Below are 18,797 nucleotides of genomic sequence, written 5' to 3'. Positions count from 1 at the left end.
TCACTCTTACTTTTTCCTTTTTCTATTTAACCCATAAAATAATACTGGATAAATATTGAAAAATAAATGGAATAGGAGTGTAATATAAAAAGTTTCAATATTAAAGTTGAGGGTTTACAGTGCGTATTTATAGTACGCCACGTCGTTGCCTATCCAAAAATAAACGAGCATCGAATGACTCTAGATAAAAAGAAACAAAATATAAAAAAATTAAGAATAAGATAACACACAAAAAAAATTATATTAAATAAAGTATCTTGTTTAGTTTTCTAAATATTAACTACTTAAATTTTTTAATACAAAGTACATTGACAACTTTAAATTAATAAAACTCCTAATGCATCACCGTCCTCTTTGAAAAACCACAGCCACTTATAATTTTGTAAACTCTAAAATTTATTAAGATTATGGTTAAGTTATTGTATAGAAATTTATGAGCCTAATGTCCTAATAATATCAAGCTACCCTTCATCAAAATAAATAAAATCAAGCTACTAAATGTCAAAAGATTTGCCATTATTAAACTCAGGTCTTATCTCCATAAACAAAAGTTGAATTAATATTAATCAAGAATGTGTATGACTCATCTCCAATCATATACACGTACAAAGCTTAGCTACACTTGGAACCAAAACTCAAATGCAATTTTTCATTGTGCACACAAAATTTAACAAAAGTAGTATATAAACGAAATGAGCCAAACGAATCTTTATCTTTTAGAAAAGAGTACAAAAACAAAAAAATGTGGGGAAATTGACTTGCAATCTTTTTCAAATATATAGAAAGAGTATCAAAGAATTCCACCACATCAACCTTTTTGGCCCACACGCATTTTTATTAGTGGTATTCATTTTTCAACAATATTGTGTGGTTTGAGCCAGTTTCATAATTCAAACTTCAAAGTATATGAATTTGAATTTGAATTTGAATATGCTACGTGAAAGTAGGGCCTTTTTAGAGGTTACTTTTACATTGTCAAAATAGGTTTTATTGCCTCATAGATAAATACTAGATGTGTATTTGTAAAAGATGGTTCATTTGTTACCTCATGTGATTTGGATGGCATCAAAAATATTTTTGCAAATTAAAACGGGGCTACTAACAGGTCTCTATAAAATCATAAATTTTGGTCAAAGTTTGATACAATATCCCATAAATTAAAATTTTGATCGCAAAAATCATAGACTTGTACAGTATAGTGACTTTTCCATGATTTAGAATACCAATGAAATTCATGAGAGATCTTACACTCCAAACAATGTCATTTACACTCGTCAAGTTAGAAAAAAAAAAATCAAACTCATGGGAAATTTGCTACAAGACATAAGTTTATTACTATATTTTAGACCAAATTTTAAGTTTCTAAAAATTACCAAATTTCGGTTAAAAAAAAAATTATTCCTGTAGGGTAAGATATTAGAACAGAAACAATGAGTATATCAATAATTTACATAGCAAAAATTATTGTGTGGAAATGTTAGGGGTCAATGCGTTGCAAGATTACGGGCACGAGGCCCATGAATAGTATATCCATTTCGAAAAAATTGGCATTCAATGTAAATTTTTCTTTTGGTTTAAGGCCCATCAAAGGCCCATACAAACGAGGTGGCTCGACAAGCATCTTTCTCATTTGAAATTTATTCCCTCCGTCAGCGAATAGGAATTCCGTTTTCTATTTTAGTTCGTCCGCGAATAAGAGTATTGGTTCACTTTTACCATAAATGATAATAAGTTTCCACATTGCACCAACTCATTTCACTCACATTTCATTTAAAACTAATATATACAAGTAGGACTCATTTTCAATAACTTTTACCCACTCACTTTTCTTAACATTTATTAGACTTGATTTTGCAGCGGACCGTCTCACCGTCGACCCGGTCGAGAACGCGGTTCAGCGCGATGACCTTGGCTCATTGCATGATATGGGGATCGATCTCGGGGATCCGGATACTCCCGTTCCGAGGCGGGCCGCGCCGAAGAAGAAGACGAGGGGGAAGGCCAAGGGCGGTCCGAGTCATTCGCAGCCCGGCTGTTGACGAGGCACACCTGCTGGCCGGAGGAAGCGGGGACGGAGGATGAGGTACGCGCCGGAGGTGGCCAGGAGGTGGTTGGAGGTGTGCGGCACGATCCGTTGGTTGCGAGGCAACCGGCGGATCGTCAACATGTGGGCCGAAGAATCGGAAGGCTGCTATAGGAGGCGTTGCGCCGCAGGGGAAGGACTTTGCGGGGAGGAGGTCGGAAGGGGTGGGGAGCGCACCGGGGCCGCGGTGGTGGGCCGTTTTGCCACAGAATTTGTACGCCAAGCGCCCTCCGTCCCGGCTCGGTAGTGGGCGGAAGTGAAGACTGACGCCCCGGAGGATCGCCGAGGGAGTCGAGTTCCCCTTGGCGGGGAAGTATAAGGAGTTCACCTTAAGAGTCTTCTTGTTGGCTGAAGGACTCTCACGAGAAGTTCGGGCGGAGTGCGGCCCGGTTGGGTGGCAGAAGACGGCGAGCGGCCTACTGCGCGACTGTAAGCGACGGCTACGGCGCGACGGCCGCGGATCCACGACCTCCCCGGATCACGGGAGTTTCCATCCCCTCCTTCATTGACTGGTCGCCCCCGCCCGGTTGGACAGAAGCGGGCGCAATAGGGCTGCGAGGGGCGAATCCCCCCTATCGCCCCACGAGGTCCAGTCCTCCGCCCTCCCATCCGCCCCACTCGAGTACACTCTCCATTCGCGTAACCATACGCGGGATCAGATGTACAAGGTTTTGCAAGAGTGGAGGACCGCCACTGACCCCACGGAGAAGATGTTTCTTCACGAGATGCTCGAGAGCATGCGGGTTGATTTGGAAATCACGCGGGCACGGTTAGCGGGTTCCGACGTGGGCTCAGATACCACAGCATGAGTGTAAGCGGCGCGCGGGGGGCGACGGCGACGGCGACGAGGAGTAGAGAGTGGCGGGGCTCGTGTGTTGAAGCCCTTTTTTTTAAAAAAAAATCATGTACCTTTTTTTAAAAATCTTTGTACTTTTTTTCAATGGAATGGATTATTTTTCCCGTATATGTCTCGTAAATTTAATTCCGGGAGTATTTAATCGTAATTTTAATTCCGTAAATGTAGTATATTTTGAATTATTTTGTATTGCGGCTAGCCTATGGGCTGACCTATGGTTGGCCCTAAATACGATGTGGCGGAGTGGATTTTTAGTGTTGCGACGTGGCGGGAAGAGAATGGCTGGCCTATTGTTTGGCCTATCTTACCATTGGAGAATGCTTTTTAGAGCATCCACAATAAGAATAGGCCGGCCATGAGCCCGACCAACTCTCTCTCTGCCACGTGTCACGGCGTAAAAATCCACACGCCTGTCCATCCCCATTTTACTCAAATAGGTAACCTTAGACGAGCCATAGGCCGAGCCACAATAAAAATAATTCCAAAAACTAACTACATTTAAGGAATTAAACACAAAATACGGAATTAAATTTACGACACATATACGGGAAAAAATTAATTAATTTTATTTAAATAAAAAAAAGTACATTAACTAAAAATAAAAAAAAATTACATTAAACCTAAAAAAAAATCAGGACTTCCACACACGAGCCACCGTCCCACTCTACTCCTCATTAATTTATTAAAAAAATACATAAAAAAATGTTAGTATGCATATGACATGTTCCTGTTTTAGGTCTTAATTTTGTATTAGGCCTAGCTCGTCTTCTGTGTGCCTATTTTAAAATTACATAAATTAAAAAATTCATAAAAAAATTCCATCAATAAATTAAACTCCTAATGACAAACAGAGGGAATACAACAAAATTCAAGTGACATGGTCTTCTAATAATTGGAATCAGGCCATCATATTTTTTTCGAGCAACTTTTTAGAATCTAATTAATTTTTATAAGTCCAAGTTGAGTTCAATGTCTCCACTCTCCAGTCCTTCCCTCACGCGTGGAATTTTCATAAAATTGGAACTTCGGACTTTTACATTTTGAATAAATATTGCGATCTCAATCTAAAACAAAATTTTCATTTATTTAACTTCTAAACTAATAATTAAATTTTTTGTGTCGTGATAAAACTATCTTTCGATTTCCGATCCTAATTAAATATAGCGAAGTAGTAAAATTCCATAAAGATTCGCCTCTTGCCTTATAAAAAAAATAGAGAAATATTCCCCTCTTTTGTGGTAATAGAGTAATTTGATTATTTTAATATATTTTATAATAGTGAAGCCATTATTCTTTAGATTGAAAGTCAACACAATTCCATTTACTTATTTTAATCTTGCTTACTTTATTCTTTCTTCATTTCTTTACCTTTTTCATAATTTGTTTTATTCTTTTTTTATAATTTTTTTAAGTCAGTGCTAAAAAATTGTATCATATCACGGAATAAAGGAGTATTAATTTTCCTTTTATTACTCTCTCAATTATACTTATCAATTTATGACCACTCTTATCTCATTATTTTAATCCCTTTTTTTTTCCGATCAGTTTTTCAAAGCCTTTTTGTTGATAGCAGTATTTATAAAAATACACTTTCCCTTTTTCTTAGTCAATCCTTTGCATCCCCTTTTAATTTGAAAGTTTTTTTATTAGTAGTGAACTCATCCCCAAACAATACTTTTAATTCTTTTCTTTTCCCTTCATATTTTTACTAATTTTACATTAAAACCCGTACTAACCCAAAGTCAGATATTTTTTGGGAGGAGAGTATAACTTATACATATTCCGTACGCAATTCATTATGGCAACTCTTACCAGTAACTGCGCTGTCCAACCCTGAGGGCATAGATTTAGTAATTCATAAAGATTGGTGTGAAGGGATGTGTTGAAGGCGGCGTTGCATCGCTCTTTTGCCGGCTGCGCCACCCACCCCTTGGACTTAATCATGGTCCGAATGCAGCTTCAGGGTGAGGCTGCGCCCGTAAATGCATGCGGCTACGGCGCAGCCACCTTATGCCTCTGTATCATCCAGCAAGTCGGCGTGATGGCACTCTTCTCCGGTGTCTCCACCACCCGAATCGGCCTCTACGAAATCCTCTAAAACTGATCCCAAACCAACCGCCTACCCCTCTCCACCAAATTTCCACCGGCCTCATCGCCGGCTGCGACGTCGGCAACCCCGCTGACTTCGCGATGGTCTGGATGCAGGCTGACAGCCGCCTCCCTCCGTCCCATCCCAACAACTACCAGAGCGTGGTAGATGCCAGTTCACATATGTCGAGGAATGGGCTGGGATTGGTAGCCTGTGGCGACTCATCGCTCACGGAAAAACCGCACTATGGTGGCCACCCCGTCGCAGCTGGCGTCGTACGACCAGTTCAAGGAGGTGTTTTTGGGAAATGGATTGGATGAGGGACGGGCTCTGAACACATGTCGCGGCGAGCTTCGTGGTCGGGGTAGCGTCCAGCCCGATGGACGTGGTCAAGACGCGGTGATGCACATGAAGGTTGAGGCGGAAGGCACCCTTACAGCGAGGCCGGGACTGCGTGGTGAAGACCGTTAAGGCGGAGGGGCTCAGATGCTTTATAAAGGATTTATTCCCACCTTTTCCCGGGCAGGAGCCTTTCACCTGTTGAAAATGTAATTTGAGTCATGAACTTCAATAAAGAGGCAATATCGTTAGTGAAGAGTCATGTATATATCTATAAATACCATTGTAATCTCCACCATTTTATTCATTCAAAAAGAATAATTCAATAAAATAACATATTCACTATTTAGTGAAATATATCAATATCCATATTCTCCAAATATCAATGTGCTGCAGCACATTATTGATTCCCATACCCAAACAAAAATGGTATCTAGAGCATTGTTATTTAACATGGCATCAAGCATTTCCATGTTTACTTATACTCCAAATCAAGTTCATATCTTCGAAGGAGAGCACTTCGATTTTTGGAGTAATCAAATAGAGACTATATTGTGCGTAAAGAACCGCCGCCTTCCCCAATAATTTTGAAATTTTTTTTTTTTATTTTTCTTCATAAAATACTCCCCCATTTCATTTTTCACATCCATTCATCTTACTCTCACCCGAAAATTTTCACTCTTCCACACTAAAATTTTCACATTACTCTCTAAATGGGGCGCGAGTCCTAGATAGACCGGAAATGGAGCGACTCGTTCAAGAACGATGCAACCGGTGGTTCCCCGATCGGGTCCAAGATCGCTACAATCGACACGTGACACATCGCTGCCACGAGCGGTTTTTTGTTGACTACTTCACCGAGGACCCGGTGGGGCCAACGGTTTTCCATCGGCATTTTTAGAATAAACAAGAACTTTTCCAACACATTATGTCCGCATTGGAAGGGCGTTTCAAGTATTTCCGATGCGATGGGATGCCTCCGAGTTAAGTGCATGGTCGCTGTTTGACTTGGCATGGAGGACAAATGACATGTTCGACGAGTACCTTCATATCGGAGACATGATTGTCCACGAATGTTCAAATATTTGTTTCGGGGGTCATCCAATATTCGGGCCCATATATTTCGAAAGCCAACCCCTCTCGACCGCAAGGCCCGATGAATTTGCAAAGGAGGGTGCCGACTTCCCTTTGGGAAATTTTTGGGGGCATTGATTGCATGAATTGGGAAAGGAAGAACCGTCCAACCCCTTTTGGGAAAGGATGTACACGTCTAGTTCAAAAGTAAGAATCTCACGATAATCCTCGAAGCTTGCGACACGCTATGGATTTGGCAGCCTATTTCGGGTTCGGTTGCGAACGACATCAACGTCTGGTCGCGCTTTTTCAATGACCAATGCCTTGGTGAGGGTCCAGGGGGTCAGTTGAGCCCAACAACCAAGATGATATGAGTATCTGCCCAACGAGTATACCCCAGTTGCTCGTATTTGTGAAGATGATTAGATGCCCAACATATCCAAAGAAAGTTTACTTTGTGCAACAAAAGAGGTTACATGTAAGGATGTGGAGCGAGCGTTGGTGTGCTCCAAGCATGATGGGCAACGTAAAGGGTCGGGCATGACTATTACATGACGATTGTATCGGCTGATGTCATGTATGCATGTAAAATCATGCATAAAATGATGGTCGATGATGAGGTACAAAACTCACCAATTGGGGCAATGAAGATGCGGTGGACCACGTCTCAGACAAGTTTTAAGAAATTATTTGAGTTTGGAAGGAAAAAAAAAAAATAATTAGTGGAATGTGGATCTCCCTCCGTCCCATTGAAGATGACCCACTTTCCTTTTAGTTTGTCCCAATCAAGATGACCTATTGCTTAAAATGAAAATCCCTTTATCTTTACTTTATTCTCTCACTCTTACTTTACTCTCTCCACTTAACACATAAAATAAAGGGCGCATAAATCTTCGTGGCGTCCAAGCGAAGGCATCTTCATTGGGACGGAGGAGTATAACAAATAGGAGTACATATAAAAGTATGATATTCACATTCCACTAATTTTTCTACCACTTTCTATTACTCCTACTGTCCAACTAAGTTGATACAAAACTTTCAGACGAAGATTAAGAAATTATGTTAAATAGATTAAATGAAAGTAAAATAAAGTAGGAAAGAGTAAAAAGTAGGAGAGTTAAAGAAAGAGTAAAGTAGATGAAATAAAGTAGATGATTGGATTTTTTGTTTTTTTTAAAAACGAAAACGACTAACTTTGTGAAGGCCCCAAAAAATACGACTCAATTTATTTAGGACAAATGAAGTACTACTATATTATATTTTTCAATATTCTTGCCGGATGAAACAGTGACAACAACCACTTCTAGTTCCATTCCATAAAAAAAACAAAGTCTACAAGACTAATTAAAGTCTAAAACCTATAATTAAACTATCATCATTTCCAAGTTTTAAGATTTATTACACTTCATTTCCAGCAGTCGAAGGCGTTCATCGGCTGACATTAAGCCAAGGTTTTGTAGTTCCTTCACCACTGCAAGTGTGGCAAAATTGAGATATCGAAATAAGTATTCGAAAAATGAAAATCTAATAATAATAATATTAAAGAACTCACAATCATCGTTAACATTTATCGATATTATAGCGGTTTATGGGTCACCTTCTTCATCTTTGAGAGAACATTACTAGACCGATCCCTCTCATTCTTCTCTATCTTTCATGGTCAAAACCGATCGGAGAAGCTCGGTCAGCCCCATCTGGCCCTCCTCGCCCTGTTCCATGTGTGAATTCGGCGGCCCGAGGTCTCCGCCGAACCTCAGCTCACCAGAAGGTAAGCCCTTCTCTGTCTTTTTAAAACATTTGCAAATCAAAGTTCTAAAGTTGGAATTTCGATTAAAAAGTTGTAGAGAAGGATAGATCGCGAAGAGGCCGTCGAAAAGATTCAAACTTGGCGTCGGACATTGGACCGCCGCAGCCGTCACCACTGAGCAGAAACTCTGGCTCGAGGTGAGCATCCTCCTCCTCTAGTTATTTTTTAAAAGAAGATTTTCCCTATGTATGGATGAACGAGTTGAAAGTTTGAAGACATGTTTAGTTATGGAAAAATTTTGGCAGAACATATCTTTGTACCTTTTCAATATATACCAACATGATAAATACATATTTCGAACTAATGATTTTTGTAGAAAACTTGCTTCAAATAGGAAAGTGCCAAAAGTGAGTTGGATTGATGGCTTTTGCAAAGAAAACTCCTTCTTCCTCAATGCTTTGAAAGTTCAAGATTACGAGTGCGTACGAGAGGTGCATTTTGGTGTGTTAGTGAGGAAAGCCAAATACCCTTTTTATACTAGTACTTTTGGACATGAAATCTCTGGTAACATTATGAAGATTTTGAAAACTACTATTTACATTGTTGCAGTGAACTTTGAAAACGAGAATTATCTGCAAAATTGAATAATCTTTAAAAATGTATTTGTGTTTGTGCTATGATACATCTGAAACAAGAGTGGAGTGAGTGGCCGGTCGTAGAGAAGAAGACACCTCTATTACTATTCCACACACAACTAATAATTAATATGGATCTCACAATCCAATAACACTTCTTATACCTTTTTTTTCTCCATTTCATTTACAAGTTAGTCTATTTTTTAGGATGGAGGGAGTATATGCTAGTGTAATATTTTTTTCTCCTTCCTCGTATACACTACATTAGATAATACGGTACGAGATCAAAATAAAATGTGTACGTTTGAAAATAAATTTACAATTTGAATATTTTATAGTACTAAATTTTAGTATCATTCAAATTGAAAGATGGTAGTATAAAAGAATAATTAAATGATTATGGCTTTCGTAGTCGTCATAATCGATCACTAACTAACTAATTTCACATATCCTTGAATAATTTGCGAACTTGTTCCAAGGTGACGAAAAGAACAACGGTGAAAGGGCCCGCCTCGAAATGGTGGGAATAAATCCTTTGTAAAGCGCCAAAGGCCCCTCTGCCTTGACCATCTTCACCGCGCAGTCCATCGCGCCGCTGTATGGGGCCGCCTTCCCGGCCTCCACCTTCATGTTCATCACCCGCGTCTTCACCACATCCACGGGGTTGGACGCCACCGCTGCCACGAACCCTGCCGCGAAGCTGGCCGTGACGTGCGTCCCGAGGCCATCCCGCATCAAATTCCTCTCCAAAATCATCTCCTTGAACTGGTCGTACGACGCCAGCTGGGACGCGGTCACCACCATGGCGCGGTTCACCGTGAGGGAAGACCGCGCCACAGGCTACCAATCCCCTCGTTTTTCGACATCTGCGAAATGGCGTCTACCACGCTCTTGTAGTTGCGCCGCTGCGACAGAGGGAGGCGGCCGTCGGCCTGCATCCGGACCATGGCCACGTCGGCGGGGTTCCCGACGGCGGCGCCGACGCCGCCGGCGATGAGTCCGGCGGCGATTTTTCTGGCGAGGGGAGGGTGTTGGTGTCGGGATCGGTCCATTTGGTCTTGAGGATTTCGTAGAGGCCCATTCGGGTGGTGGAGTAAAGGGTCTGGCGGAGGACGGTGGCGGAGACGCCGGAGAAGAGACCCTTGGCGCCGTCGTGCTTGATGATACTAAGACCGACGGAGATGGGGCCCACACGAGGTGGTTGGAGGGCGGATAGGGATTGATGAATTGGGGCGGCGGTGGCGATGGCCTCTCCCTGAAGCTGCATCCTCACTTTTATCAGATCAAGTGGGTGAGTGCTGCATCCGGCTACGATCGAAGCCACTCCTCCTTCTGCAAATCCCTTCAATCCCATGTTTCAAACTTTTGGTAATTAAAGAAAAATTGAATCTTTTTTGGATTTGAAACTTTGTAGAATGGTTAAGGAAATGAGTGAGTGATGAAGTGAGTTGTGATCGGGAACGATATATATAGGCTGGAGAAAAGAGGAGGAAAATTGAAGGAAGGAAGGCTGTTAATAGTAATAGCCAGTTTGTGTTGACTATAAAGTCTTACGCGGCCAATTTGCTGAACTTTTCGTTTCGGAGAAGGGTGGTGGCAAATATAATTGACTTTTTAGTTACAGGGTCCATTATTAAATTTCTTTAATTATTATCTTCTCGTGGTTAGTCTATGATGTGTTGAGTTGTTATTTAGAATTATATTTCAAGATTTCCTGTGGAAAATTATCCTTATGATCAGAAGATTCGGTCTTCACTGTAACTTTCCTATATCTTTAAGTTTTATCCTATTTTAGGTAAGAGTTCTAATCAAATGTAAACTATAAATATTGTATTATATTTAAAAATTATCAACATATAATCATATATTATCAGTGAAAAATGTTAACAGAATTCAATGATTGATGTTGTTTGACATTTTTGTTGTTATTTGGTAATTTGTTGACATTTTCTAACCATTCATATCATAGTTTGAAGTTTGTACAATTTTTAGAACTGCGATTTTATCACTACCCTCATGTATTATTATACAAACAGGATAATTATACACTTCATTCCTCTAATATGTGTCCACTTTGACTGACATAAGTTTTTTAACAAATGTAATAGAAAGTGAGTTGAAAAAGTTAATGGAACGTAGATCCTAGTTTTATATATTAGTTTTATAATAAAATGTAATTGGAATGTAGGATTCATCTAAATATGAAGTGGAATAACTAATATAGGACGGACTAAAATGGAAAATTAGGACACGTAACGGGTGATGCAGAGAGTATTTCATTGGAATAGCAATGGATAATTGATCATTTAACAAATAGCAAGTTATATATCCAGAGAAAGTATGATCGATGCAATGAAATGTCAAATATTTGTTAATTAATCATTCAACATTTTTCACTATTCCTCACGCCTCACTTGCTTGACCCATATTCCTTTTCATATTGTAGCTTGACCCATATTCCTTTTCATATTGTACTACTCCTCCGTCTCAGGTATTAGACCAACTTTCCTTTTTGGGATGTCACAACATATTAGACTCATTTTCTTTTTTGCAAAAGTATTTATCTTATTTTATTCTCCACCTACTTTTTTCTCTCTTCTCTTCTCTACTTTTTCCCTCTCTCATACTTTACTCTCTCCACTTTAACTATTTAAATATCAATTCCTTAAATCAGTGCTACAAAAGAAGTGAGTTAATCTCGTGACGGAGGAGTATTTAAATTGTCTTGTTTCATTTTTTTGACATTTTACGTTACATGGGTGATGCATATTGCGTCTTAGGATTTGTTTGATAACGTTGCTAAGATAAAATCAAGATAAGCTAGAAAGATCAAGATAATAAATTATTTTGTCATTTCGTAGATAAGAATCTAAGATAAAATGTAATAATGTATTTGATAACCTAGATTACTTGTCGATTAAGCTGGAAAATTACTTTATTGCTTTCACGAAAAGAGATCAAGAAATGGAATTAGAAAGTACAAAATTCCTTCATGTACTCCCTCCGTTCAATGAAGTCATTTTTTCGTTTTGGTACGTTCATAGTGTAGAGTCATTTCACTTTTAGTAAAAGTCAACACATTTCCTTCGCTTACTTTACTCTCTCTTATTTTATTCTCTTTATCTTTTTCAATTTCTATGCTTCTTTTACTTTACTCACTTAACACGATTTTTCTTAAATCGCGTGCCAAAAAAATGTATTCATTCTGTGGAAGGAAGGGGTACAAATTTTATTTATATATAATTCAACTGACTTCGTGTCATTTTATTCACCAGCATCGTTTTTGTTGTTGTATCTCGATTGAGTTCTTATATACAAGTACCAGGTGCAAAATCATGATCTTGCCCCTGTTTTTCATATAGCACACCAACAAGACTCAGTTATGAAAAATACACCAAATTCTTAAATAATCAAACTTTTGAGCCCCAAACTAGTCAGTACTCAGTAGTCACCAACACAATAGTCACAATTTCGGCCAATGGTGACTTGACCGAGCCAAAAGGCCAATTACCAGTCAACTTAAACAAAGCGTTAATCTTAAAGTCGAGTGTTGTACAAATATTGGCCCATCTTATTAAATAAATAATGGAAGATGACGGTTGAGGTTCTTTACTTGTGGTCCTCACCAATTTGCAATTCCAAATTGTATGGAGTCAAGCTATAAAAAGGCCTAAATACCCAAATATATACTCCATGTGTCTCTCTTCTCTAAAGAGCTTTTGTGCGCGGCCAATGCGCCACGCCCACACATGATTCTGTGAATTAACCGAGTTGCCGCTTTTTTTATTGAATCGAGAATTTCATCATCTTCGTTTTTCTTATAAAATACTTCCTCCGATCTATAAAATTTATCGTTATTTAATCCGGCATGCACATGTTTCAAAATTTTCCATTTTTTTATTTTCCTTTCCCTCCTTTATAACTACTGTAGGACACTATTTGATTTATTCAATGGAATTAATAAATTACTCCATCAATCCCATTTTAATAATTAATGAAATATGGAGTCCACTTACTAAAAGTACTAAAAGGATAAATGAGATTACTTTTGGAAAATGAATGAAGAAAGGAAATAAAGAGATAATTTTTCGCAGACGGAATAACAACATATAAAATAACTAAACATTTACGCGACGTCTTAAATCAATGCCTCTCACAGCCTTGCCAATTGAATCACATGTAAGATGTCAAATACTAATAAAATACCTATTTTCATCGTTAACTAACAAATTGCGGTTTAATCGGTGTGGCTAATCGTCGTAGTTTTACCAAAGTAAAAATTTCCAACCCTAATCATAAAAATTTTGGGCCCATTCGGGCATGCCCCACGGATTGGGGTTGCTGACATTCCTAAGTAACAAACATATTAATTAACACTCCATCCATCCCATTCTAAGTGGAGCATTTTTTTTTCGGACAAAATTTTATATAGTGTTGTTTTAGGAGTTAAGTGGAGAGAATAATAGAGAGCAAAATGAAAGTGATATTTCAATTTTAAAATGTGTCATTTAGAGTTGGATATCCAAATAAAAAAATGTGTCATTTACGGGGACGAGGAGTATATGTGTATGGGTTGAAGACATAATATTATATAGTGTTGTTGTGAGTTAAATGGAAAATAAAGTAAAAGGAAAAAATTTAGAGAGAATGATGTTTCTAATTTAGAAATGTATTATTTAGAGTTTACATCCTAAAAAATAAAATGTAAGTATCAGTTAAAATGAGATGGAGGAGTATATATGTATAGATTGTAGACATAATGAATATAGTGATAGACATGACATGAAAAATACTAAAGAAAGTGCAAAGTTTGTAATAGTATAAATAATTTCAAAGTTCATGAAAAATCTAGTAAGTTTTAGGCAAAATTTATGATTTAAGGGGTCAATATCTCAATAATTTGTAGTCATTCAAGTTTTAAAGTCTAAAATGACATAATTAACTTGGTACAATTTAAAAAGAAATATATTGGGTGAAGTAAGTAGTTCAAAACTTTTGATCAACATATCATTATGCATTAAGACCAACAAAGGAATAGAAGTCACAAATGCTTGCCACAACTATATACGAGTAGGAGTAATATACAATCATCGGTTTTGAATTTAATGAGCATTAACTTAACGACAAGATGAAACCAACTAATGATAATTATTAATTTCATGAACAGTGCAAACTTGTGCTATTCAATCAATCTCCTTATCAAATCACACTATAAGTCGTTTGATTTATTTTTACTTGTAATTAAAGGTCAAGACTAATTATATTTTTATGTTTGGTTGTGCTTTTTTTAAAAGATTAATATGTGGCAACGATTTTGGTTCGCCTACGTAATACCAAGATTAGATTAATGTCTCTCATAATTAACAATCTCAACATCACTCCTACCGAGTAATTTAATTATAGACAATTCTCATTATGACTTATCATCCCATATTGTATTTTATTACTAATTGAACCCCACCTACATACATTAATTATTGGTAGATATAAAATATTAAACTTTGAAGTTGAATCAGGAGACAATAGGCGAAGCTTGAAAGTGGTAACCAACATTAAATCTATATTCAGCCTCAAAAATATTATTATGCCATACGTCTCCAGATTGAAGGAGAACAATTCTGTGAATGTATTTTATTATGCTTAATTACTATTTCAAGAGTCGTCTATACATATTATTTGTGTCCCCTCATATATAGGATCGTATAATTCCATGACATAATTGAATGAAAAAAAAATCTTTAGTATAAAATTTAAAATCTTGAAAAAAGTAAAATTGTTAGAAATCATATTTCTAGAATTCACTTTTCGATGAATCATTTTCCTTGCCAAGTTTACTTTTCTAATCGAACATGGCTTCTGGGGTTTTCTTCGTGGATTCTTTCCTAGGTCTTATTAAGTCAACCACATATGATTGGAGTTCTATAAATAAATATGACCCCCTAGAGGTCTAATATTGAGAAATAAAATAACTTATTATCTCATTCACGCTCTTCACCCCAACATCTCAATTAGGGATTAATTCTTTTCTATTTTCGTTTGAACAGAGGGTCAAGAACCTATCACATCCCCACATTCCATTAACTATTTTTACCACTTTCAGTTTATAAAGACGTGCCAATAAAAAAATGATACTTCTAATGGGAATTGGATGGATTATTAGCCAATATTGGTGTCTTATCCTATTGTTTGCTAGCCTGAATAAATAAGCACCGATACTAATGATTAAAATTAGACCAGTTGTAACCCTCATGAAAATGAAAGTGAGGCGATGTGGTAGTGGTGGCGCTTAAAGCTTGGTAATCATTCTCCTTGCTTATTCTTTCCTCCTCTAGTTCCTCATTCCCCTTCCTCAGTTATCTACTTATCTTTATAGCTAGCTTATCTCGATTTTATCTTACAATATCAAACAAAGCCTAAGACTAAATGTATCACCACGTAGCGTAAAATGTCAAAAAATGAAACTAGACGATAAAAGAAGTTATAATATGAAAAAGAATATGGGTCAAGCAAGTGAGGCGGAAGGAATAGTAAAAATTGTTGAATGATTAATTGACTAATATTTGACATTTCATCCATCATACTTTCTGGAGATATAACTTGCTAATTGTTAAATATGATCAACGATCCATTTGCTATCCCTATGACATTTAATTATATGTTGTAAACTAAATACACTTTCCTCCGTCCTTAAAAAGTAATCATTTTCAATCTATCTTGTCCATACAATGGTCTATATTTATTCATAACAATTGTTTTCTCCTTCTCTTTTATTTATTTTATCATTTATGAACTCCACTATCCACTATACTCCCTCCGTCCCAAGATAAGCAAGCACTTCTTTTCGGACACTGATCTAAAGATTTAATATTTAAAGAGTTAAAATAGAGAGAGTAAAGATGAGAGAATAAAAGTAGAGAGAGTAAAATGAGAATAAAGTAGGTGGATAATAAAGTAAGACATAGGATTTTTTACTAAAAAAAGGAAATGACTCACTTATAGTGGGATATCCCAAAATTTAATACGACTTCGCTTATCTTGGAACGGAGGAAGTACATATTAACTACTCCCGTCCTGTAGATGTCACACTTTCCTTTTTAGTTGTCCTACAAAAGATGTCCATTTCTTTTTGAAAAAAGTTCCTTCTCACATAATATAAATATAATATTTTCTCTTTCCACTTAACACACAAAACAACATCTCCTAAAATCTTGTGTCATTACCCAAATGTGTCATCTATTATGGGACGGAGGGAGTACTTTTTCTCCTTCTCTTACTTTACTAATTATATATTAAAACTTGTGCTAGCCCCAAATGACTATTTTTATGGAACAAAGAGAGTATTAGGCCATCCGCATCCATGCTCTTATCGGCCTCTTAATTGTCTCATTGTACTTTTCACTATTTATGAGTCTCATTGCACTTTTCACCCCATCTCTTAACAGAGACAAACATGCATCCCTCTATCTCTTAACCATCTCATCCCTTAACTATTCATTCATTTCATTTTTTATTTTTTTCCACTCTCTATTTTATTCCATCTAACAACATTTTCTAAAATCTCGTGCCACTCAAGAATGTGACCATCTGGAGTAGGACGGAGAGAGTACTATAATAATTGACCAGACGAGATGGGGACGAGAAGCCATCGCTGTCTCGATGCCGTCTCATCTCGAGAGACGAGATAAAGACAGCATTGAGACGCGATGCAAATGGCTTAACGTATAGGAAAGTTACAGTAATGACTGAACTTTTTGAATTTCTGATCATAAGGATAACTTTTATTATAATTCTAAATGACAACTCAACTCAATATATCGAAGACTAATTATGTGGAGATTAATAATTAAAGAAATACTATAGTAATTGACCGAGTGATTATGTTTGCCTCCACCCTTCTCCGAAACGAAAAGTTCAGCAAATTGGCCGCGTAAGACTTTATAGTCAACACAAACTGGCTATTACTATTAACAGCCTTCCTTCCTTCAATTTTCCTCCTCTTTTCTCCAGCCTATATATATCGTTCCCGATCACAACTCACTTCATCACTCACTCATTTCCTTAACCATTCTACAAAGTTTCAAATCCAAAAAAGATTCAATTTTTTCTTTAATTACCAAAAGTTTGAAACATGGGATTGAAGGGATTTGCAGAAGGAGGAGTGGCTTCGATCGTAGCCGGATGCAGCACTCACCCACTTGATCTGATAAAAGTGAGGATGCAGCTTCAGGGAGAGGCCATCGCCACCGCCGCCCCAATTCATCAATCCCTATCCGCCCTCCAACCACCTCGTGTGGGCCCCATCTCCGTCGGTCTTAGTATCATCAAGCACGACGGCGCCAAGGGTCTCTTCTCCGGCGTCTCCGCCACCGTCCTCCGCCAGACCCTTTACTCCACCACCCGAATGGGCCTCTACGAAATCCTCAAGACCAAATGGACCGATCCCGACACCAACACCCTCCCCCTCGCCAGAAAAATCGCCGCCGGACTCATCGCCGGCGGAGTCGGCGCCGCCGTCGGGAACCCCGCCGACGTGGCCATGGTCCGGATGCAGGCCGACGGCCGCCTCCCTCTGTCGCAGCGGCGCAACTACAAGAGCGTGGTAGACGCCATTTCGCAGATGTCGAAAAACGAGGGGATTGGTAGCCTGTGGCGCGGGTCTTCCCTCACGGTGAACCGCGCCATGGTGGTGACCGCGTCCCAGCTGGCGTCGTACGACCAGTTCAAGGAGATGATTTTGGAGAGGAATTTGATGCGGGATGGCCTCGGGACGCACGTCACGGCCAGCTTCGCGGCAGGGTTCGTGGCAGCGGTGGCGTCCAACCCCGTGGATGTGGTGAAGACGCGGGTGATGAACATGAAGGTGGAGGCCGGGAAGGCGGCCCCATACAGCAGCGCAATGGACTGCGCGGTGAAGATGGTCAAGGCAGAGGGGCCTTTGGCGCTTTACAAAGGATTTATTCCCACCATTTCGAGGCAGGGCCCTTTCACCGTTGTTCTTTTCGTCACCTTGGAACAAGTTCGCAAATTATTCAAGGATATGTGAAATTAGTTAGTTAGTGATCGTCTGATCGATGATGACGACTACGAAAGCCATAATCATTTAATTATTCTTTTATACTACCATCTTTCAATGTGAATGATACTAAAATTTAGTACTATAAAATATTCAAACGTGTACATTCCATTTTTTGATCTTGAACTCAACGAATGTGTTTTAAATCGGTTTTTCGAGCTATTTTTTTACACACATACTATAAATATATATGCTAAAACATGTTAACAATAACTACCCTAAATTCCTCCCTCCCACTTCATTTCTTGCCCTCAAGTTTGCTTAATGAAGTGGAAAACAGGGTAGTTAGTACTAAATCACAGAAAACATAAAAAAAATCATAAAGGATAAACACAAACTTCTCACACTTAGACCTTGCAATGAGTTAAGTGGGAGAATACCCAACAAACAATTACTAACATATAGAAAAACAAACATATTATATACTCAAAAACTTCTCAAACTTGGCTTCAAGGGCTAATGGAGGATTCCTAAGAAAGAGCAAACCAGACGCTATGGCAGTTATTGAGGAGTTCGTGGCCAATAGCAGAAGATGGTGAAAAGAGAGGCACAATTCGAGAAGGGTGGCAGCCACTGAAGAAGCCGAGGAGAGCTCATTTGTTGAAGAATTGGCAGAGCTCAGAGTCAGAGTGGACAAGATGAACACATATAAGAGCATTTCCAATGGTCGGCTAGCGACCGGCTAGCCGATTCTTCGCGCTGGCCGATCGGCTAGCCGAACCATTGGAGGCGGCCAGCGCGAAATCGGCGAGCGGACCGGCGTGGGCTGGCCGATCGGCTAGCCACCATTGTGGCGGCCCGATCGGCCAGCGACCGACAGCGCCGATTTTTGTTTTTGTTTTTGTTTTTTTTTAAAAACCTATATAAACGCGATTTTAGTTTCATTTTCATTTGCACCACT

At 38.6% G+C, this 18,797-nt stretch overlaps 1 protein-coding gene and 2 pseudogenes across 1 annotated transcript; 2 read left to right on the top strand and 1 right to left on the bottom strand.

The window, feature by feature from the left end:
* Positions 1–5,061: 5,061 nt before the first annotated feature.
* On the top strand, positions 5,062–5,580 carry LOC125210493 (annotated as a pseudogene).
* Positions 5,581–9,126: 3,546 nt separating this feature from the next.
* On the bottom strand, positions 9,127–10,221 carry LOC125212793 (annotated as a pseudogene).
* A 6,638-nt stretch (positions 10,222–16,859) lies between these two features.
* Positions 16,860–18,027, top strand: LOC125211627 (mitochondrial uncoupling protein 5-like). The gene has a single exon (XM_048111503.1). The coding sequence runs from the start codon at positions 16,952–16,954 to the stop codon at positions 17,864–17,866; it is 915 nt and encodes a 304-aa protein (XP_047967460.1). The 5' UTR covers positions 16,860–16,951; the 3' UTR covers positions 17,867–18,027.
* Positions 18,028–18,797: the final 770 nt, after the last annotated feature.

Source organism: Salvia hispanica, chromosome 3 (assembly GCF_023119035.1).
Source record: "Salvia hispanica cultivar TCC Black 2014 chromosome 3, UniMelb_Shisp_WGS_1.0, whole genome shotgun sequence".
Classification (NCBI taxonomy): domain Eukaryota; kingdom Viridiplantae; phylum Streptophyta; class Magnoliopsida; order Lamiales; family Lamiaceae; genus Salvia; species Salvia hispanica.
Note: the sequence above shows the minus strand (reverse complement) of the source record. Positions and strands in the feature narration are given on the sequence as shown.